Source organism: Periophthalmus magnuspinnatus, chromosome 7 (genome assembly GCF_009829125.3).
Source record: "Periophthalmus magnuspinnatus isolate fPerMag1 chromosome 7, fPerMag1.2.pri, whole genome shotgun sequence".
Lineage (NCBI taxonomy): Eukaryota > Metazoa > Chordata > Actinopteri > Gobiiformes > Gobiidae > Periophthalmus > Periophthalmus magnuspinnatus.
In genome coordinates, this window is record NC_047132.1 from 20168160 (window position 1) to 20193551 (window position 25392).

The 25392-nt window shown below is 39.1% G+C and overlaps 1 protein-coding gene across 3 annotated transcripts in view; it reads right to left on the bottom strand.

Annotated features, from left to right (window-relative positions):
• Positions 1–25392, bottom strand: part of plxna1a (plexin A1a) — a 409386-nt gene that overhangs the window by 329232 nt on the left and 54762 nt on the right. For all 3 annotated transcript variants that reach the window (XM_055223304.1, XM_033969420.2, XM_055223306.1), the window contains exon 2: positions 11972–13313. In XM_055223304.1, coding sequence (XP_055079279.1) covers positions 11972–13135 — 1164 coding nt within the window. In that variant the 5' untranslated portion in view covers positions 13136–13313. The remainder of the gene's footprint in view (positions 1–11971; positions 13314–25392) is intronic.

Consider the following 25392-nt stretch of genomic DNA (forward strand, 5'->3'; position numbering starts at 1 on the left):
AAGTAAACACCTTAATGCACCAAGCAATTCCTCTTTTGTCCCCAATAACGTCACCCTTTCATTCAGAGCCTAGGGATTGTGAGCAGACTCAAGCGAAAGTGGAAGTGTAACAGTCGTTTAAACGCTCCGAGGTAGGTAGCATTTTGTGGCACCATGCATCAAAATGTCGGCAAGAAACCCGCACCTCATCAAAAAATCCTTCACCCCCAACGGGCCGCATTCCGAGACAGTTTTTGACAGCGATTCACCTCAGCGCTGCATGTATTTATCACCACTCTGCTCCAAATTCATCTTTACAAGTCGCTAGAGTCAGGTAATAAAATCCGCTTTCTTTTAAGGAAATTCTACCTCGTGGTCCGGAGATAACCACCATCTGCTCCTTCTGAGGTTCACCCGGAAAAGTTGTCAGTATCGGAGTGTTAGGGAGGCAGTCCAATGACACGCTTTTGGCAGAGAGCCCTGTGAATTCCTGACCACTTTGTACACACCACACACTTCATTTTGTGCACTGCGGAGACGAGACTTGTGAGCGGACACCTTTGGAGATGTGCAGGGGAGTAGAAGCAGCAGCGGTGGAGTGGAAGCAGATGGTTGTGAGTGGGACAGAAGCTTATCCCTTATCCAGGAATATGGCTGCGTAGTTAGTTACTTAAGTATGAGTTTGCGGTTTATTCTGATAAATGAGCGACCACCAATCCCTATAACCAAATGTATATATTGTCATTTGTTTAAAAAGATATTTCACCTCAATTTTGGAAGTAAAATGTTAAGACAGATAAGAACGACACAGGTAATTGCAGTACAGCCCCCGTGCAGATATAATGTAAAAGCAACTTTGTGCAGTATGTGTAGGGTTGTCAGTAGTATCAAAAATCAGATACTAAGCAATACTAAAACTGATATTGAAACTAGAGATACTCATGTGAGCAGGTATCGATACTAAAAAAGTCACATGACAGAAATAAACATCTCCTGAATAGCTGAATAGTATCAGAACAAATATAAGACCACATGGACTAGTATACGCCCATGGACCTACAGAAACTACCTGGACGACTGAGGGATTACACAAATCTGATCACATGGTAATATAAAAGAAAGCACTGCAGTGGAGGATCATAACAAAGTAAAAGTAGTATAAAGTCCTCTACTTAAGGATACATTTTTGGTATGTGCACTTTACTTAAGTAGATTTTAAAGAGTTTTACTTTTACTTCTCTACATTTGAGAGCAGGTATCTGTACTTTCTACTCCGCTATCATTTTTAACAGGACTGAAAAGTAAAAGTATTTTTTATTATTGTTTAAGAACTGAAGAAAAAAAAGACTGAATCTTAAATCTTTATCAAAATCACTAGACCTCTAAATATACGTGAAAAACTTTTACTTTAATACTTTTACTTAAGTAGATTGTTTCATGTGATACCTTTATTAGAGTTTTTATTTTTGCTCTGGTATCCGTACTTTTGCTTAAGTAACAAAATTGACTTGTCGCGGGGGCAGCAGTCTAAGCAGGGACTCCCAGACTTCCCTCACCCCAGACACGTCCTCCAGCTCCTCCGGTGGGACCCCCAGGCGTTCCCAGTCCAGCCGATAGACAGTCCTTCCGACGTGTCCCGGCTCTTCCCTGGGGCCTATTCCTTAGTATCAAAATCAATACTAAGTCTGCATTTAATTATAAAGCATTTTTATCATCTTCAAATCAGGAAGTAAAGCTGATGCGCTGTTAACATGCTAGTTATTGTTAGTAATACTATGACATCACAACTTTGCGATGCTCCTTGAATGTTGAGAAAAATTAGTAATGTGTGAGGAAAATGAGGGAAAAGTTTGAACTTCTGCAAACAATTTTAAAGGACCTGGTTCTGTTTTTCAAATTTTAAAACAGTAAAAAGGTACAGCCCATTCAATGTGGGCTAATAAACAAATATGGTCCTCCCCATGGTTCTCTTTAGCCATAGCTACACCTATCTACCATTCTTTTATACTGGAGGAGCAGTTAAGGTAAGTCATAATGTTTTCTATCTACACATTTTCATAGCCCTAGTGTAGCAGTTGTTGATTAGTCTGAATGAGCCGGTGTGTTTAATTTCTCTAGTGTAATGTAAACAGAGTAAGCCCATTATCCACAGATGATATTTGGCAGTCCATGCACATCACAACTTTACATACTGCTGCAGTCATTTGATTTCAGGTCAAACAAAGACTTGGACCTGGGCCAATCGGAGCCGGCGAGCTCTGCAGGAATAAAGCTGCTTCACTCCCCCACTGTGTCACCTTAAACAACTCCTCAAAACAAGTAAAAAATACAACGCATAAATAATACAGCATATTAGGAATGTCCTCATAGGGTGCCTGTTTAGTTTAGATTTAGAGGTGCACTCACAGGGAGCAGTGGTATAGCCAGTCTGTGACACAAGAGCCAAATGTAGTCTGTAAAATTGGCCTCCCAGCTTCACTTTCTAACACATGGTTTTCTTAAAATGTCTGGATTTTTACACGATTTCATGGTTCACAGCTTAAAGCCAAAAGAGAAAAAAATTGAAAAAAATAAAGTCTAAAATTGCAATTGATAAATTGCTTTTGTAATATAAAGGGAAACAAAATTTACTCAAGACTGAAGTCGATGCAGCTTTAAAGCAAATGGGATGAATATATCAGCAGTGAAAATGCCAAGGTTGCCAGCAGAGGGCACAAGGACAAAGCTGAAATGTATCTTTACGTAGGGAATTTGAAAGAGAAAAGGATCTGAAGAAAGTTGGATTTTAATGATATGAGCACTTGAAATACAACATAATGACATCATAAGGTGTAACAGAGCATTCTCAGCTGTAGAGAGCGTGCAGCAGCCTAAATATGCAGGAGCGACTATGTGCTGGGCTAATATTGAATTGATAGGTTTCATTTTGAAATTAGTTTGACAACTGAAGGCTGCAAGCTTCAACTCCTTAATAGCTATAGATTATACAGTATTATACAGGAGTCCCTATATTAATGTTTTGGCAGTCAAGGCACATCACGGCTTTACATACTGCTGAAGTCATTTTAAATCAGGTCAAACAAAACATTGGAACAAATCCAATCCAAGCAACTGAGCTCTGCATGAATAAATACTGTCCCCAATCCCCAACTGTGTCACCTTAAACAACTCTATACATTTCACCGCTCTGTACCATTCATTCACACGCATAAAAATACAAATAAATACAAGGGACTGGTATTGGCACAGATGATCATTTTTACGGCGAGGTACTATAATTGTAATTTTGGATATGTTCAGACCTAACTGTGTACTTCTCCACCATTGAATGAGATTTTTGGACTACTGGAACGATTCAATTTCTCCCTGAGATCCAGAATACGCATTTCTTTTCAATACTCTACAAAGATGTGAGTCCAATCACTGTTACACCGCGTGATTGACAGGGGGATTAGCCAATCAGGGACACACATGGACCCTCCGTATCAAAACAAATATGGCCGCTTACAAAGAAAAATGAAAGGGGACTGAAAAACAAACTATTCAGAAAACGTCCAATTTTTGTCCCCACTGTCAATTCTTGCTCAAATGAAAATGAGAATCTCGTGTAGTATCATTAGTATCTTGGTATCAAATTTTTGACAACCCAATTCCCAGCTGATAAAACTTGCCAATCCAAAATGAAATGCACAGGGTCATTCAATAGCACTAGCCACTATATAGCTTTCCTGTGTTGCCAGTATGAGCCATTTCTTGCTTGTATGCATGGCCATCCACCAAACCTCTAATGAGACCAAAGCCACAATAGAGAAATGAAGCGGTGAAAATGGCACAAGCCGCCTGGAAGAGCAACACCGAATGCTAGCATAATCCTGGCCAGCAGTGATCACCGCTGATAAATATTAATAAACAGCATTATACCGAGAGAGACGGCGTCGCGGAGGACACAATAACAATAGGAGAGTCTGTTATTGAAGGCAATTTTCCATCTGACATCCGCCTAAACAATGCCGCCTCACGTGCACACCCCTACGCACGTGCACGGAGCCTTATTATCAGCCCCTTTGCGGTGTTTTGTTCCTCTTGTTTGGGCCAGGATAAGAGCCAAGCATAAATGAGCGCGAGGTACAATAGCAAAAGGAAAAACAGATAGATAAGTCCTGGCCCAACGTGGAATAGATGGTACCGGCGTGCTCATTACAAATGTGCAGGGCGTATTGGAGCACGCTGGGTTGGAGATGAGGAGCCGGACGGAAGCCTGTGAAGATCAAAAAGGTGGTCCAGTGTTTGCTTAACCCTGTGTAGTACAAAAACATAGGACTGGTAGCGGAAGTAAGTATGCGACCGGACTGGCAAATAGCTTCGGAGCATGGATGTATTTTTAGATGTGCGCTCAAACATGACAGGCAAATTAAAATAGATAAAAGTGAATTAATGTGCTCCTTGTGGGCTCATGTGGATTCCAAAATAAGCCTGTCACACTCTGTAGACTTTAATTTTAAGCCTTTTCTCTTATTAATAAATGGTAATATTAAAAGCATGTTAACTACTGATTTTGTCTCGTGATTGGACGACAGCATAGAAACTTTAATTTCATTGGTTTAAGCGCATATAAACGTCTCTGAAAAGGATTCTAGCAGATGATGGCATTATTTCAGACAGCTCTATGGGAGATCCACTGGGGAGATCCACGGGAGAACCAACTGTTCTACTGTTGGTTAAAGATTGGCTCCACAAACTTACTATATTAAGCTCGTGGTTTGAAGACGACTATTATGTTTTTGGGGCCAGCAGTGGCAACATTTCAGAGCCTGTTGTGAAAGAATTGCACTTTTGTTTATTTATGCAGTTTTGTTCCATATCGATAGACCCCGGAAAGTAATTACAGAAATATTAACCACGAACCAGGTCAATATGCCTGCAATCTCAAAGTTAAGAAGCAAGTTTTGACTAGAAAGTTGAAATATCAGGTGAACGCAACCCACTAGCATATATGAAATTAGAGTATGTGAAATGAAGATAGTATAGATTTTTTCTTGTGTTTGAGCAAAATGTCTTGTCCCAGCACAGATATATTGTAAGGAGCTTCTGAGGTTAAAATAAATACTTTTAGAAGGCATTTTACTGTCTAATAAGTGCACGTTAGCATGCTACTCGTTGTACTTACCGCTCTGGACCACTGAGAAAAATTTAAAATAGACTAGTTTTGTTTTTCACATTTTAAGATTATAAAAATAAGGTACAGCATGTTAATAAGCAAGTTGTATTCACTGCAAAGTATCCCTAGTTGTTTTATTTTTCCCCAAAGCACCTGCCACGCTTTACATCCCACCCAGCTTCGCACCGGGATCAACTCCAATCCCCTCTGCGTTCTCTGCTAACTCCCCAACCTGACCTTGTCTCTTTTAATGAGTCCACACAAAGTTTGCACATGACCGCAGCGCACGTAGGCAACAAGCTGTCACTTCCTCGTCAGGGAACCCCCCTCACCCTGCTCCGATGACAAATCCATCTACGGGACATCCCATAGCTAACGCAGGGGCTGACACGACCTTGATCGATCACCGCCGAGCACCAGATGGTTTTAAGGACAATGTTGTAACTGTACGGTATTAGCATAATTGGGGGTCTATACGGTAGCTACACTGTGGAGTACATGGCCACATGGTGCTAGCGCAGCAGAGGTGGGCTCTCCGCAGAGATGTAAGGCTCGGCACTGTCTTCTTGCATGAATTGTGGCGTTATTAGACGGGCCAGTTTTGCAAATACAGCAGAAACAAGCCGAGTGTGTTGGTAGTAATGGATGTGCGCAATACTTTGGCTTGGGAGTACACTTCCATGCGCATGCCGTGTTTTTCTTGTTGGAGGAAAATGGTTCTAATTAGTTGTACGATTATGTATTTTATGATAATTGTCTAAATGATTAACATATTAGCGACTAACAAACAAAAGGTTTTTGGTAACTGTCAAGAGTTGTTTCAGTTGAATTAAAGGGCCAATATTACACTGTTTTCTGATCTATGCTGTAATGTTTCCTCATCACAAACACACCTGGAGTTTTGTTTTGTCAAACACACGGACACTGCCTTCCACCTTGTGATGTCATGTGGTAATACAGGAAGTGCTCCACTGTGTTTTTAAACTCCACATACTTTCACTAGAATCATATGGATAATTTCAGCACGGGAATTGCCAACCTCTACTGAACTAAAGGTTAAAGCTAACTGTTAACTTTAAAACTACGGCTTCATGACATCACAGGGTGGAAGAGATCATTTTGAGCTCTGGAGATGTAGACAGACTAGTAATAAAGGGTTACTGAAATAAATGTGAATAAAACAAAACTCAAATCCAGGTATGTTTTTGAAGAATTTAACATTATAACATTGGTTAAACATTACAAGAGTCAATTTTACATAATATAGCACCTTTAAATATATACAAATATGAACACGTCTTTTAGCAACTCAGTGACTGTGTAGTTGTTGCAGTGAGTGGTCTGAGAACAAGGCTTCAAGGATATAAGGAGAACAGTATTTAAAGGCACGCTATGGAGCTTTTCTGGTAAATGATCTGTAACCTCCTTGTCTCGAGATATCATTGGTTTGCCTGGAATGTTCCATAGTATGGCATTAAACCTATCTATCTCCGTGGAGACACCAAGGTGACACCAAAAGGCCAAGATCCAGGTCTGATCTGTGGAGAGGTGACATTGTACAGTATATGCGTGCATGTTGAGAAGTTTAATCTCATACTGTGGAACATTCCAGACAAAGAAATAGCATCTCCATAGAGACAAGTGCATGGCTTACTCTACACCCGAAAGGTTACATAGTACACCATTAAAGCAGACCTATTATGCAAAATTGACTTATCAGAGATGTTAACCGTGTTATAGTTGTTTCTTCTTCTCATTTACCCTCTCAGCAATATTTAATAACTTATTTTGAAGATGACACATTGCCGATTAACACTCGTTTTCACCGCCACCAGTATACACCCACTGCTCTGTACTTACATTGTTCTTCAATTTTATTTTCTTAATCGATGATACAAGTAGAATTTGCCAGTATTGCGTAGTCATTTTGGTACAAATAAACAGTTGCTACTCTCTAGTGTGATGTGCAGCTACTCACAGGAAGGACCGACAACTTCGCGCCTTTTTCTTGTGAAGACGTTTAGGGCTCCAATTGGGCACCACATTTTCCAAAACCAGACGTCAGCAGACTTGTTTCTTTTATTAAGTTGTTTTAGATGAATATTTCGATTTAAATTGTGCAAATGATAACATAATGATGCGCGGGATCATTATACAGCAGGCTCAAGCACGATATGTCTTCCTTAACACCTGCTCTGTCTTGTCAATATTGGAAGAACCAACTGTTATTGAATACTGAAATAATGACCATTCAACAGACGCGAAAACAGTATTCAGCTACATTCAGATATTGTTAGTACAAGCCAATCGTATTTACGTTTGTCTTATCCTCGTTGTAGTGAAAATAATTACTATGCAAGAGAAATTGCTCTGTTCGTAAACATAGATTGTGAAACTGCCTCAAGTATTAGCCTTTATCAAATTAGCTACGTTTAATTCAATGCAGAAACCCAGTATTTCATTGCATACTGTAAATCTAATAAGAATAGCTTGACGTTACTCATTCTCTCCTCCATATCCTCCCATCCTTCCATTCCGTGGGCCACATCGCTCAGACTGACTTTTCGGCGAATCCCTGGTGCTCCTCCTCTCACATTGAGTTTCCAGATCACATCCTGGCACTGGCTTTACACACTAAGTCACTCTATACCTCATCACTCAGTGCAAAGTCAAGGAGAGGGCGCAGCCAGATCGAGAAACACTGTAGGAAAAGGACTGCAGATACGGGGGGAGGGGCCGGCGAACGGGTTTGAATGGAGAGCAAGGCAAAGGAAGATGAGCGGGGTCAAAGGTGAGAGAAATTGAAAAAGCAATGAGGTCAGGAGGGGAGAGTTGAGGGAATACTGAGTGAGTGATACAAAAGAAAGATTGTGGTTGGAAATTGGTGAATGCATGAGGTGGATAAGCTGAATAGGAATACGGACAAAGAGGATAAGATATGCTGGTCGGTTATGTTAAAATATGTATGGAAAATGTCATGTGATGATAGCTGAGAAACATACATAGCATAACATAAAAAGACTGTAACAAAACTATATACAACTATAACGTGAAGAAGAATTAAAGAGATCAGTCCAGATAATATTAGATTCCCGTTGGCTGATCAGGAAACCATAAATTACAACTTAACGTGTTATGTTTGACATGGTTTCAATATATGTTTTGGGACCTTAAAGCTAATGTGGATTAAAATACATCCATTATGATACTTTTCAAAGTTTAGATTTTAAGTTTAGATTTTTAAGTTAATTTCAAGTTCACTTCCATTTTTTTTCCTTTTTTATGGCTAATTTATAAGATATTAAGTTCATAGTTGGAAAACTAAATGACTACAACATAGGACTGTCACGGTTTTAAATTCTTAAGTGCGATATATTGCTCAAGTAAATACAGACGATAAATGATAATACTGAAACAAATTTACACCACTGACACAATAACCCTAAAGCAGATTTATACCCAAATTCTTTTCTATTCTAAATGTACAATATTGTTAACAATACACTGTAATATTAAATATAAAGAATACCAGAACCCTTGTAATTAGTTTGTATCAATAATGCATCATAGAAGTTCACAGATCTTATCGTATTCCCCTAAAGCAATTAAGCATTTCCTGCTAGTGTAAAAAATAGTACAAATAAATATTGACCCCCAAAAAGATATTGTTCCGTCGATATAGTAATTACCATAACAGGCCTAAAAAAATAACATACTCTTGCTCCTTCTCTTATCTGCATCTGGTACTTTCCAAATGGACTGAGGGATGTTTATGTAAATACTGATAGCTTCCAAAAAAACATACATTTTAATCTGATTGAAAGTTCACATCTTTATTTTTAGCTAATTGTCTGCTGCATTCCTAATCAGCGACATTCCTAATGGCACATAACAGAGTCACAATTAATCACTTACATCTTTAATTAAAACAGGAGCAAATCATTGCGCTAAAACAAACATGCTAACGGCTAAACGGCAGAGCAATGCAGATGTAGGGAAGAAGATGTGGATAGAGACCGGGAGGAAGAGCGCAGTCCGGAGATTTATGGCAGCTTGTTATGGTGCAGCCACTGAGTAACAGAAGGTGAGAGGGGTTGAATAATGCATGAGCTGTGCGTGTGCATGTGAGCGCGAGTGTGAACGTGGGGTGTGTGTGTGAGAGAGAGAGTAACAAGAATGACAAACACAGATGAAATATACACGTATGATTCTTCCACACCTCTGGATAGGGTGACCGCCTGTCCCTCTTTGGGTTGTCCTGCACAGCCATTTAGGCCAATGCCCCTTGTCCCACTTGTTCACGACTTACTAAGAGTCAGATTTATATAGAAAACATGATTTTTCTTTTTCAACACAAAGAAATCAATATTTTTTAGATGATTTACTAGGTTTCAGGGTTATAAATTGTTGAAAGCTGTTGGAACCTATTCCAATCAATCTGTGCATTACAACTGATGAACAGGCCTGTCACGATAACACATTTTGAAGTCTGATATATTGCTGAAGTAAATATAGACAATATACAAACGATAATATTGAAACCAAACCATAAAGCAGAATTATCCCCCCAAAACTGGTCTAAATATACAACATTCTTTGCAATAAAATAATAACAAAATGCAACATTTAAGTAGTTTGTTTTGTCTATATTGTGTCATAGAAGATCATAATTTGACCTTTTACAGTCCAGATCTCATTGTAGTACAGAAAAATAAATTTATTGAATGTAATGTATGTATTAATTTATGCGATAAGTCGATACAGTGTCTATCATGACAGGCCTACTGATGAAAACTGCTAATCGTATGGTGTTATTGCAGTTATTAGACACAGGCCAAAGTATCGTTTGGCTGATATACAGTATGGGGTTGATAAATCTCTAGCAGAGGGTGATATTTTGCTTGGACCAACCAGCTGCCTAAAAATGCATAAATAATGTATGTATACAGCTTTATTTGAACACTTTAGTCCAGGGGGGGTACTGCAAAAATGTGACTACGCTGCTCTCTTATTCAGTTTGTAGTAAAACTAGATAGCGAATAAATTTTTACTAAATTCAAATTAACTCTAAAAACTAAAAATTATGAATATTGGCCCAACATATTGGCCCAAAACGCTTAGTGGCTACCAGTTGGATCATAATCAATCGGTTTCTCCATCTCTAGTTATTATCTATAAGTCCAACCCTCCATGTCCCACCACTTTCAACAACTTGTCCCTCTTTTTCCATATTTTGAGGTGTTCACCCTAACTCTAGACCTCCTCATGCTCGAGCCAGTGGAAAGACAAGCCTTCCTCGACCTGCATCCAGCTGGGAATGCTGCAGTAGATGCAGGGAAACATGACCCTTGTTCTCCAGACTCAATCAATACTGTCTGATTATGGTGTCTAGATATTTAACTACATTTGATTTAATGTACAAATGGGGTAGCGTCTCGGCCCGGTGGTGAACTGCGTAATTCAATTTGGTTTAAGAGTGTTTTATGAACAATGTCAAATCCAGCCCCTTGTAAGGACATAATCTGACTTAGCACTTTCATGTTTGCAGTGTACTATAACCTTTATCAAAGCTGGTGCTGCTGCGAGCACATAAAGCAGGCGATGTAATAATCATGCTGTGGTTTCTCTGTGCTATGGTTGTGATGCAGCAAAGGGATTTTAAAATGTATTCGCAATAGTCTCCATTATATCAACTAAACCCCTAATGAGACTGCTTTTGCAAGGTTTTTGTATATTTTGTACCTTTGACTTGAGACTCCAAGACAGAGGTTGTGGTGCTGCAGTGAGGTTTGAGAACAGTATTGGCAAACCTGCATTTTATCAACAAAGCCACAAACTGTCATTTTTAGATTAGATTAGATTAGATTCAAATTTATTGCAATTACACCCCTACTAGTGGAGTGCAACAAAATACAGTTTAGCATCTAACTGCATTTCAATGAAGCAAGTACTAGATAAAAAATTACATAAAACATGAATATTATGTAACAGTTTGACTTGATAGTTTACTTGGCTTAAAAAAAAAAAAATGTATTAATTTTTTTTTTTTTAAGTTAGCACTAAATTGGGTATATTGAATTCAGGATTGTAAGAAAGACTGTTACTAATTTTCATGTCATGTTTGGGGTTTTCATATTGCACACGAAATGCATCTTATGTCTGTACAACAGAAGTCCTGTAGATGAGTCCTGAGAGAATGATACTCCATATGTGAGCAAACACCAAACATATGTTGTGGATTTTCTTTGTGAAGTGTTGTAAGGTATAAAACAGCTGGAAAAATTTGGCCAAGACATAAATGGACCTTTATCAGTGAATAATGTGTGGATATGTCAAAAAGCTAAATGCTAACCGTACTGTATTAAAGGGGAAAAGTATACTGCACTAACCCAAAACACTGCAGTATGTGAATATTCTGGTAGAAGGCATGCTACTTGTCTGGAAAATATGGCATATGTCCTCTAGAAAAGCATAGTGCACCTTTAGTTGTAGCTTTTCCACTGTTTTTTATTCAGTAAAACACTCTCACAGCTCATTATTCTATTTCTGCGCCATTGGCCAGAAAAGAGAAAAAGATAAACTGAACAATAGTCACAGAAACGTCAACCAAAAGCAAGCTAAGAATGAGAAGTTGTCATTATCCGACTAAAATGGCTATATTTCTACTAATTTCTATAATCAGGACAGAAAAACACATCAAAAGCACTCAGACTTGATAATTATGTTTTCCTGCCAAACATTTTTTACTGCAATCTCTCGTTCACTCCGCAATCAGACCTAGCATCACTTTAAAAGCGTCTGATGAACACCAAAACACTTGTGGGAGACACTTACCGAGTTGATGCAGGCTAGCTCCTTGTTGAGCAACCAGGGCAGCGACAGTTTCCCCTCCCCTCGGTAACACGACTGAATCCTCTCCTTAATCTTCTCTTTTATCCTGCGCATCGTGAATAGGCAGAGCGCAGACTCCTTGGGCGGCTTGGCTCGGTTTTTCTGACCCTGGGCGAAGACTGTGAATAGGACCTCCTCATGCTCAGGAATACCTAGGGACCGTGCCAAGCGAGTTCCCGGTCTGGCTAGATAGGCATCCTGAACCAAACGATATTCCACGCCGTCTTTCGTGCAACCGATTGGGAATTCAACATATGAATAGAACTTTGGGTCGTCAACGCAAAGACGCACGATTTTGGAGGTGAAGAATTGTTCGCTGCTGGCATCTGGTGAGGTAAGTTGAGTGTCCAGTTGGAGGGTGAGATAGTAAACAAACTGCTCGCTGTTGAAACCGTAGATGTAGTAGATGTCGAAAGCTGGGAATTTCGACAGCGTGTCCGAAGGAATTTTCAACTGTGATGACACAAACTCATCTTGGTAGACAAAGCTAAACATATCAGCGTTCTCCTCGTTGGACATCAGCTTCCGGCTTGACAAGGTTGGGAAGTACTCCGACTTTCCGTCAATGGGCGTTCCAACAAAAAGCTTACCTCCGCCGCCAAAGATATCTGGAGAGATGACCACACCAGACATGGTACCTGCTTCGGCCACGCTGGATAGGTAGTGCTCCTTGCGATGATGGGGCTCGCCAAGTTTGAACAAGTCATCCAGGCGAAGAAACTGGCATATCCCTTGAGAAGTACTCCCGCAAGCAATTAGCCGATTGTGGGCAGCGTCAAGTAGGAGGAGTTTGTTGACGTTGGAGGTTTGGATCAATTCGTGAGGGCAAGATTGGACTCCGGGTGGCGGGTAGCAGCGTGGGTTGTCGGTGACTGGTCCGGTAACATGGCTGCGAAGTTTGGTGAGGTTGCTCGATAGCTTGTAAATCCAGTTGACAGCACCAAGGTAGATCTCGCCGGTTTTGTTGTTGACCACTAAATGCGTAAGCCCTCCTTCGGGTGGAGAGAAGGAGAGGAAGGAGGATGGTGATGACGAGAAGGTTCTGGAGTAGGTGAGGAGGAACAGGGTTGGGAGGAGGAGAAGGGAGGGGTAATGGTGGGAGGACATGGTGGTGAGGGGAGGGAGTGGAGTCTTAGTTGGCGAAGGTAATCCTGGTTAGGTGCGTTCAATATTTGAAGAGACTTTCGCAATTTGGTGACTTTCCAGAAGCAACTCCCTCTTCCTTAGGTCCTCAGTTGAGCTTACAACCTCATTCTCTGGGCTTCATCCACATCGACCACCAGCTCTGAGGAAGAGAAAACACAGACCTTGTCAGTAAAACATCTGTGACGTTACGCAACAACTTTGAACTTATGCAGAAAACATCTTGGTCTGGTAAAATTGTCAGTACTTCTTAATAATAATCACACTTTAATTAGCATGAACAATACTTAATTTATAATGGACAAGTAGTCATCGAAATGAGGATGATTCAGGCTTAGTAACTACGTATTCAAAGGGTGAGGATTAGGGAAACTACTAAGTCATTCTTCCTCTTAATAAAGTATTGTTCATTATTAATTAAGTCTCTGTTGCAGTAATTATAAAGTCTTCCCAATACTGAAAGATACAAACAAGCAAAAAATAGCACTTGATTCTAATGTCCGTGCATTTAAATCCTGAAACACTTCCCAAGTATGGATCATATGGAAGGATATAAAAATCTGATAACCATGTTCTCAAAATAAATGAACTCAGATGTGCGTCAAACCACAATGTAAAAGAGGAAGGCGTTTTTTGAATAGCAAGCACAAGGTGAGTCAGTGATATCCTTGTTCTATTGTATATTTAGCATGGAGCTACAGAGGGGAAACTGCAGGAAGCCGATAAAACAGGAGAGACAGTGAAAAGGGAACGGAGTCAAAGCTATTTGGCTCCATCCCAGGTCAATACAAAGGCTGTGGAGATGGAGGAGAGATTGGTAAAAGTGAAAATAGGGAGAGAATAAGTGAGAATCAAAAAGCTCAGCTATTCTACAGTGTTCTGCTCTGGATTTTCACCATATCTGGTGTAGAAGATGATGGTGTAACAAAGTAAGGTCTAGCCTGAAATGCACCCAAAGCTACACATTTAGTCTTAGATGCAGTTCTTTGGAAACACAGGCATAAGTTGTGGCTTGTATGTGTTCAGGAAAAAAAAAAAACATTAATATGTATCTTCCCATTTTCTAGTTTAAGTCCATGAAGTAAGGTTAAGGTATACTAATTTATTACTAATTGGTCCACTGTTTTAATTGACCAGCCAGTCCCTTCTACATTCTATTTGAATCCAGGAGGGTCTGGAATCGGACCACAGCTGCTCATTTGTGTCAAGCGTTTCTCAAATGCAGAGGACATCTCTCGAAAATTTTCATATCATTCAGAAGAAAATATCTAGCTTCTTTTACTTGAGATAAGAGTTTGATGCTTCACTTGTTGATTCTGTAGTTTTTTTTAATTTATTTATTTTTTATTTTATTTTATTTTTTCACTCCTAAACCACCATGTTTGTTATTACAGGAACAGAGCATGTGTCTCTCTGATGGGCTAATCCACCTGTCAACCAGCCCTCTGGAATCGGGGAGACAAGATACTCGTCTTTGTAAAGTTTTGACAAAGCATGTGGCTCTGGGTTCCTGCCCAATTATGTTTTTTTTTTGCAGATTCATGCTAAAATTGATAAATATTTAAAGATAAGGCAGTGGATGTCACTGACAACATGTTAAACACTACACAAAGTCGATACTTCACGAGAGGACACTTCTGTGTTTAGAATACTAACTCTACTGCTAATTTCGAGGTAAAATAAATATTAAAACAACGCCACAAACTGAAGTATTCTACATATAAAATTATTGGGTAGTCTTTATTTCAATTCATTTGAATTTTAATGGGTTGTTTATTTTATGTTTTCCCATTTTAATAAAAATGACAGTGAGCTAGTGACAGGCTGCTGTGCACAGAGCCTATTGACGGATGGGCTAAGGATGGGACAAATTTCCCTACAGGGATAATAAAATGTACTCTAAATATTTCTTGGTACTACTAAATGTACTTCAAATATGGTGGTAATCTCTAAAAGAGTTGAACTTGTATTATTGTGCACATTGACTGCATATTTCATTTCCTTCAAGCTCAAATAATTTTTCATCCCTCACCATTTTCTAATAGCCCTGTATCTTAAGTACCATCTTTATATCCCTCCTCCATACCTCTGTACAGCCATTTCCCCAGTCCATTGGTTTATGCCTGACTTAATACAAAGCACAAGGCGAGCGCTTGTTTAATAATGAAGTTTGGTTAGGGAGCTATCTCGGGCTCTTATTTCAGCCTCATTCCTCCTTTCATTAGGCTGGGCTGTGTCTCCTCTGCCTATAGGACACTTCTCTCCTTGTCAATAGTGTCTTTCATGTGGACTGGCCGTGATTACAGTGGGCTATGACGATGCTGCTGATGTCCCATCCCAACAATAAGGCCAGTGTTCCACCCCACACACACTCAAACCAGTTGTGGTCTCCCAGTACAGTGTCGCTTCTATACAGTATTTAATGGGATCAGATCTACAATACCCTATCCTTTTGTTTAGCATTTAGGAAACAGTTAAAATGCCAACTGCTATAACTGAATAAATTCTTAATTATCGTTTCATCGTGTTTGTTTAGCTGTGATTGTTGAGAGTCGGGACAAGACAGGTCCTCTCAAAAACACAGCCATTTATTATCAAAAATTATTATTATTATTAGGATTTTTTTAAATTAATTTTGTATTTTATTTTTATTACTATTTTTTATTTACTTTTTTATTTTTATTTATTTTTTTTACAATTTTTAACTCTCATAAATGTAGATTGTTGAAAAAAGTTATTTTCAAAACCTTTTTTGTCCCGACTCTCAATCATACATAGACTAAAGCTGCACAATATATCGCAATCAAATTGAAATCCAAATTTGAGTTGGCACAATGTGAAATTGCCAAGTTCGCAATTGCATTTAACCAGCTATATGCACAAATCACGTCTCTTGTTGACCATGAATGTCTTTGGTTGAATAGATAATCAATAAACAACATTCACTTGGAGAAAATTACCAAGAAAAAAATGTGTTTAGATGGCTATGTATTTTAATGGACAAATTTGCATTAACCGCAAAATGACCAAATTTACGTTTTCCAAAAGTTATATTTCTTTAATGGATGAAGTGCCAAGTAGATCACAAAAACACCAACAACAAGCAAAAAGTGTAGAATCTTCTATTTAGTTTGTATTTTGCATTAGAGTGAGTTCACATTTTAAAATAACAGCAGAAGACAGCGTTGACAGCATAAGAAAATGTGTTTTTCGGTAAAGCACCTCTAAGCAAGGTCGCCTCATATTTACTGTATGTCATTCCCAGTACAGTATTCCCACTGCAGCTAGTTTCAAAGGCGCAGGAAAGTCGTTATAAAGCATTCTGAAGTGACACTATCTTTACTACTCTCTCATCTCACCTTCTCTGATGCACTTTATATGAAATCTATAAATATGCCAGCAGAGCATATGGGCACGGTGGTCGTATAGCATTAGCGCTGGTGATGTCAGCTGTTCCACTAAACTGGGACGAGGAGATAAGAGGCACAACACGATGGCAGGAAAAACAACTTTGATTTTCGGGGTTTTTTATGTTTTAGAGTGATCAAAACCAGAAATGGAGCAGTTTATGGAGGAGTAATAAGAATAAGAAAAGTACAGATGTGGACAAATAGGACAGAATGTACCGTGCTCACAATTGAAGAAATAGTATTCTCATGTCTGGGGATAAAACAAGTGCGATTTAATGTGGTGATAAAACTATGCATTTTAAATAAGACATTCCATAGTTTTAAGAAAAAGCTAGCAATTCAATCACCAACTTCCATCCAAATGCAAATGTAATTCTAAGTTAAATCTGTTTTAACACTATAGGGAAATGAAGAAAACAAATCATACCAGAATTTTATAAATATTTTATGTTCTGACAAAAACAGTTCAATTCCCAGGTTTCCTCGTGTTCTCATGGGTTCACTCTGGAAACTCTGCTTCCTCCCACTGTTGTTAAACATGCATGTGATGAAGTGATGACTCTATATGCCCTTAGTGGATTCATGTGAGAGTGAAAGGGTGTCTGTAAGTGTAAGTCTACGTATGTCAGTTCAGCCACTTTTAATTCAGAAGACACATGGATGGAATAAGTTGTGTGTTTGCATTTTCTAATAATAATAATAGAGTGACTAGGGTTAGAGTAATATCTGAACATATAACACAAGGCTCTTCGCTTCGTAGTTTATGCTTGTCATAGGGGGCTTTTATGCCAAGTAACACTATGGAAACTATTGGAATATGGATCCAATACCAATAACAATACCAATGGTTTTGTATATAATGCATTGGTGGAGGGACTATGTCTCTCGGCTGGCCTGGGAACGCCTTGGGGTCCCACCGGAGGAGCTGGAGGACGTGTCCGGGGTGAGGGAAGTCTGGGAGTCCCTGCTTAGACTGCTGCCCCCGCAACCCGGCTCCGGATAAGCGGAAGAAAACGGATGGATGGATGGATGGCATTGGTGCTCCTATAGAAAGTTTTCCTATAAATTTCCCCTATTAATTTCATTGTATTTTGTCATGAAATATCCAAAAGGTAAATTCACAAATGTTGAACCTGATTAACTTCTTGTATTACAACAAAAAGCTGCATTTTAACAATATTAATTTTAGCTTTCCCTATTTGTATTAACTATTATGCCAGGTTGTCGTTGAAAATGAGAATTGGTTCTCAACCGACCTACCAGGTAAAATAAAGGTTAAATAAAAATAAATAAATAAATAAATAATTATTGGCTTATAGAATTTTGTGACTTTTTTTTCTCCACCCCTGCTTGATCTAATGCATCTTATGTGCATTAAAACTTAATTATACATAAGGTATTTGAAAAATGCATTAAAATTTTAGAGTCAATATTTTGAGAATCATGTTAGTATCAAAATATAGATATTTTGGTACTAATCTACCAATCCACCAATTAATCGTTTATCCACCACAAACTCCCAACTCAATCCCAGACCATTGCACCTTCTCTCAGCCTAATATAATGTGAGAAAACCTTGAATCATCCAGTCTTCCTTCTCAAACGTCTAAGAGTGTGTGTGGTGACCCTGAAGCCCACCTGCCACATCAGATAAAGCTGTGGGCCCTTCCCACTTGGTCCCGCACTGATTTATTGCACTTGGCACATCGATTGCACACCCAGTCACAGGCCTTGGCCCAAACACTTAGGCAAATTTATACACCACCCTTGTTTAGCATGGATCTCACATAGGCGGCTGCTGCTAGTGTTAGCTCCCCGCGCTTATAGGCATGCATGCGTGTGTGCTAGCCCTGCCTCCATTCAATCTTATTTACAACTCAAACAGCTAGCGACACACGTCCAAACACATCACGCACGGCACTAACTGTATGCGGACAGGCCCATACGTCTCCTGACAGCCAACCACAGCGGTAGAATAAACATTTACAGTAATGCTATTTTCATTGTAAACTCTGCTCCGAAAGCACTACGGTGAAATGAGGAATGACGCAAACTCCACTCAATTCGATCTTTGGAAAGCGAGGAGCATTCTGTTTGGTGTTTGGAAGGATGTTTGCTATGTCGTGATGTGATGTTTTTCCGATTGCACAATGTTGAGTGAAGACTGTGAATGGCACTTGTTGAGTTTAGGATCGATAGAATTGAAAAACAAGACTGAAAAGATGTTGTTGTTTTTTTGTTTGTTTGTTTTTTTGGAATGTGACTGATTAAAATATATGTATCATCTTTAACGTATGGATTCCTGTTTGAAATTTCATGAATAGCTAATTGAGAATGGCAAGATGTGTATGTTGGTAAGTGGTACACAGCTGATTTGACTATGCATGGGGCGATATGTCAAAATATATATACCATGATTTCAATTTGATCACTTCACTGTGATTGTTTAAATCCAGGTGTCACTGAGAGCTGTACAGAGGCTGACCAATAGAGGCATTAAACAGAGAAATCGAGACCCACAAGTTGATGATATGACGATTGATATGATATATGATATTTATATGAAAAAGACAGATTAAACACAGGATACACACTCAAATCTTAAAATAATCCACTCCCTACCTTCTCTTATCTTCTGTTGTACATAGTATTCCTTACAATCTTAACCTCCTGACCCGAGCTCTTGCATGACATGCTTTATTCATTTCTCTTTGTTATTTGGGCTGATTGGGACCTGATGAGTGTAAATACAAAGAATTATTGTTTTACATTATGTAGTTTCTGAGAAAAGTGATGTAAATCGAATGTCCTCATATGTTGACATTTTAATCATTTTTTAAACATTTGAATAATGATTTGCAAAAACTATTTATTAAGACCCTGAACACAGCAACATTTGTCCCGAATGTAAAAACAAAATGAGAAACAACAATTGTGCCTCTTGGAACAATGTGTCTCATGTGAAGAGCTGCTGACAGGAGCAGAAAGATGTATGCCTTTACAAAACAAAAAAAAAAAAAAAAAAAAAATACTCTAAACATTCTAAACAGTTAAAAAATGTCTAAATTGAATATATTTGCATTGTCTTGTATGCTGTTATTCTTCTTCTAAAAATTTGCATTGTGGCCTAGACAACCCAATATGTGTTTTGGTCTCAGGAGGTTAAGAATAATTAGTAGACTAAGACAAATTTTGGTCAACCGAGACACCAGCGACCTGTGAATTGACTAAATAACTAAAGACTACAGCCCTAAAGCTTAGAATATAATACATGCTTGTACACATTAAGTACTACAATACTGAATGTGCACACTACGAGGCAATACAAAAAACAAACTTACGATAGTGAATGAATTTTGCAGTCGTTGCCATTCCATATCTCACGTACATATCTTACTGCACACTACCATATATCACTTTGCCAAAGCAGTGAACTATAAGGTAAACAACTTACACCTGAAATACTCCAATGTAAACTTGTTGACCTTTAGCTAACAGGATTATATCTGAAACAATGTGTGCATAAGTCTACTGTACACGTCGGTACTGCTGGCACTGACAAACCCAATCCACTTCCTTATCTTCGCAAATGATCTTCCTCCTCTTCCTCCATAATGAGCTCATCAGACACAATGAATCACGCCGCAGTAGCTTTGGAACTCTTCTCTCATCGCACTTGTCTCCTCCAAAGTTCAAATGATTTCACGCCTTTTGCTAACGCTTCATCCGCGGCCCCTTCGTCACTGACCTTTAAGCTAGCACGGCCAGTCCATCAGCTAATGAAAATCTCACGCGTAGAATTAAAACGCACCAAAACGCCACGGCAAATGACTCAACCAAATGTAGCTTATTATTTAAGTTAATAGGAAGTCAAAACGGCAACAAAATTGAGCGAATAAGTTATACAAGCGTTATTTCACTTTCACTTTTTCCCCTTTACTTGGTGGAGCGCCAAACTGAAAGGTCAAAAGAAAAGGCCATGATATACAGCCAATTTAAAATGACAAGACAGTTTCGAATTCACAAAGAATAATGACGAATGAATATGTAGCAAATTGCATTTCGACATTATGAGATGCAGGCACTTCCAAGAATGCAGACAGAATCCAATACAGTCTATTTATTTACAAAGTCCAGACTTCCTGAGGACCAGATGGCCATGGGTCACACCAGGACAGCCAAAGAATGTTGGAGAAGCCACTTGAACGTGAGGGGATTTTAATTCGGAATATCTCGGCTAATAGGGAATAATAGTGACCTGCTAATTCGGGCTGGCACAGTCGACTCACAGCTAACTCCATTGGTCTTATTAGGCGTCTAGATGTATAGTGTGTGGAATGAATCATGAGGTAAAACGTGTGTATGTGTACTGAATATATGGAAATCTTAATCTGGAATTACTATGGGAAGTCACAATACGTTGCAAAGTGCACCTTGGTTTGTTATAATAGAGTTATGTGGCCATTTTGACATTTTTCAGACACTTGTATGTCCACATTTGTGCGTGTTAACATACTGAGTGTAACATGAGTGTCGAATTGCCAATAAGTAGTAGATTAAGTTAATACATAGTCCTGATATCAAGTTTTATACATAGCCAATTATTGAATTCTGTGCACAAAAGCACCCAGCAACCTCACTGTTAACATCACCACTTCCTGTCCAGTTTTATCTCTATGAGGCTTTCACCAAGTCCCGGTAAAATTAATAACAATTTAAAGATAAGGCAGGGGACACGAAGCTGCTTGTGGATGTTAAAAACTACACAAATAAAATGAATACTTCACTGGATGCTTCTGTGTTTTTAAAGACAGAGGTTTGTGTCTCAATAGACCAAAATGTATAAAACATGTGTGTATTTTCAGCAAAAGACCTCCTCCTTTTCTACATTAAAAACGTTTCCCCCTAACCAATCCACCAATTTAAAACTGCCATTATGCAAGAGGTAATTTTACTTCCTATGGACCAAGCGTTTAAAGAAATTCTTGGTTAACTAAAGACCTTGTGCTTGAATTAGCAGACTAAACGGGGGCATAGTGAGGTGCAATTCAAAGCTCTTAATATTATGAAGTATCTCTATGATCTGACCACGCAACTGTCCCAAAACTGTCTGGAGTTCATGCAAATGCAACTAAGTATACAGTTAACAGCGTTTTGTGTAAAAAGGCAACTCCCAACTCCCAAATTCACTCTTCAGCTCCTACAGATAAATGCTGTTGTTGTGTCCTTGGGCAAGACACTTATCCCACTTCCCAATGTCTGCGTACACTGGTGTATGGATGTGTGTGTGACTGGGTGAGTGGTTCCTTGATGTAAAAGTGCTTGGAGTGCCTTGAAGGTGGAAAAGCACTATATAAAAATGTGACTATTTACCATTACCGTGCCTCCTCCTTCCTGCTTTAGTCCTTGTAAATCCTTATTATTGCAATAATTAGTTGACTAATGTAAATTCTGGTAGACTAAGGCCATTTAAATGTCTAATCGACTAAAGTATTCTGTATTTACCGTAAGCCATCCATACAAAGATGTGCCCGGTCTTACGTAATAGCTAGTCTTTGTAGCCGTCCAAGTCTTACAGCAATTGCAAGCAGTGTCATCAGATGCCGCAAGATGAATCACTACCCTGCCCAAACTACAAGCCAATGAAAACCTATTTACAAACTTTATAGCATTCTATGGCGTTACATTCACAATTGGTTATAGTTGGATACACGCCATTTTCGCAGTCTGAGCCTCACATTAGAGATCTGGAGTTTGGCCCTGTTTCCAGACTTATAATAAGTGTTTGAATGGAGCTTGCGTCTCCCACCTGCGATTCTAATAAAGATAAAAGAGGCGGAGAGCTCCATACAGTGAGCACACACAGTTTCATTTACAGCCACATTCCAGCACTGACCCCACGCACAGCTGAGAACACCCCACTCCCCCACGGGCCCCCGACAACACAAAGGAGGCTTTGGACATCCGCCAGAGTGGAGTATGCGAGCACGAGCTGGTCATGACTTTAAACATCTCGTATTCAAATAAAGACAAACAAAGGCTGGCTCTTCTATCTACTTCTGGAAAGTTTCTGGCGGGACGGACATTAACGACAGCGCACACACTTATCCGGATTTTGCCCTGATTTGAATCCAGTTTAGTCCTGATGTAAAATGGTCATGGTAAATGGTCATATTTTTATTTAGTGTTAGTATTTTCCAACTTAAAGGCACTCGAATCGCACCGCCAACCTGTGGGTCAGTGGATCTGGACGCTCTACGAATGATGTTTATGTCGAGAGCAGGATTCAAACCACCAACCTTCGCATCAGCGGACGAACACTTTACCAACTAGGCCACTATCGCTCTGTAGACTTGGTTTGCTCATCGTCAAGTTCAGGGTTAGTCCCAGTTTTGAGGTGGTTTGTGTGTTTCTTCCCGTTTAAAGTAAAAGAATGCATCTTTCCAACATGACTGAATAACTTTCTCATGTTTGTTTACCTCCAAACACACACTCACACATGCATTTTAGCACAAAACACAACAATAACACTGGCAAATCTACCCCATTCACTCGTAGCAGGTTTGAAGGAACTTACAGGAGTTAACAGTCAGCACACAGAAACTCAGAATTACCTCCAAAGGCAATGAAACAAATGAACAGTGTTGAGTCATCTGCGCAGAGACCCGGGGCAGTGACAGGTGCCGCGGAGCCGTCACTCATTACCAGAGCTGTAACACTCCCTACACTGTGAATGCTGTTTAAGACCTAATCATGCCTAATCTCTCTAAGTCCTCAACAATGCACCATTCCCACATTGTCAGCCCTCCACTGTGCAGGGATTTAGCCATATTTTACAGATAAAGAAACCGCAATCACAACAGAAGCGCGCTGGTGTGAGCTCAGAGACGAGTTCATTTGGTGAGCAATAACTATGGGTATTATTAAGATGTAATGGTGTGTCAATGAGGACTTGTTAAAAAGAATTTTCAGTTAAGTTTTAATGAATGTCATGGATTTTAATCTGCCCAAACTTTACGTCTGGGTGCTCTAAAAAAGAAATACATGTTTACAAGAATCACAGACATTTACTTCCACAGATATTACATCAAAATTGGGACTAAATGCGGAAGCAAACCAGGATTTAACATAGTCTAGAAGTAGACTAAATCAAGTCTACATCAGGACTAAACTGAACTCAAATCAAGACCAAAGCACGAAGAGTATGGTCGCATCCAAAAAGCATTCAGCAAATTAGTCTTTCCCCAGTACAGATATATTGTATAAGCAGCTCTCGAGGTCAAAATAAACTTAAAATAAACTACTCTGTGCTGTCTGCATCTGATTTAAAAAAAAGCTTTATTCATAATCACAAAGTACATGTTAGCATTGTTGGTTGCTTTTCCCAAAGAATTATGTTTGGATGATAAAGTAAAAGAATTTATATCATGATTTTCTTTGAGTTAGATCACATGTGTCAAACTCAAGGCCCGTGGGCCAAATGTGGCCCTCCACATCATTTTATGTGGCCCTCGACAGGGTAAATTAAAAGGTTTGATGGTCCTAAGTGTAATTTTATCAGGAGATACACAGTTACACAGACATATTTTTACATCTAGGCAAATATGTATGCAATGTTTGTAACTTGAATAAGTAATAAATACAGAAACAGTTAATTAACAAGTTAAAAAAGTAGTTATATTTATTTTACATCTGGCCCTTTGAGGGCAGCCATTTTGCTCATGTGGCCCTCGGTGAAAATGTGTGTGACACCCCTGAGTTAGATGATGCTTTCAGTTTCATGCACACTTCACTGTGATTGGCTGTCATTCAGAGCTTTATAGAAGCTGATCAGTAGAGGGTGTTTGAGCAGGCAGTGGCATTAATCCCGATGATATGACCCAAACAATGCATCGTCACAGGGATGAGCTCAATATTCACTTCTGATTACCGTATCGCCCAGCGTTACATACAATTCACCACTTTCTACCTTCATGTCAATCCTTATGTCTCCATCAGAATTGAGACACTACAGCCCCGCACATAATGACAATATCCACCAAGCTGGAACTTCCAACATTTATTCTGTGGAAAAAGTCAACAGGCTAGTGGACTCTGAGCGCTGTGCCGCCTCTTTGTTTGTCACAAATATTTAGCTCCATCAACCAGTGCCATTGTGTTCTGAGGGCTGAGTATTTACTGCCCAGAGAAATGCAATAATGATAAGTAGGCCACTTCAACCAAAACAGAAAGCACACAAAAGAGAATTCTCAAATAAGGGTCCAATAATTTTCCAGTACACAAAATTGTTAAGGTTAATTATGATTTGCAACTGTGATGTTAGAGTAATTATTTTGAAGTTTATTTGATTTTTATGTAACTTTTTTTTTCTGCTGCTTGGTCTGGAATGTTACACACTATGGGATTTTTGGATTTATACAGTTTCTCTGCTGATTTGACCTGGCGTCATCTGGTCCTTTCTATGGATTTTGTACATTTAATGCAATGCTGATTTCTTCCTGATCACAGTCGGATTACTTACATCAGATTTTGTGGTTTACACGTGAATTAAATAATCGTAAAGGTCCAGACATGAGATTTTAGTCAGATTTGGATGTGAATGTAACCGCAGCCACTGTTATCCCATCATTTCATCATATTTTATTTCGCGATTAAAGCATCAGCTCCATATAACTTCCACGATTTAAAGACTTCCCAACACCTGAAATGCATGGCTATAGTCCCAAGTGGGAATGTTTACATCTTAGATAAACATGGCTCATTACATGCAGTTTGAAGAAATAACCCGTGCTGCCATTTCTCAAGAGCCTT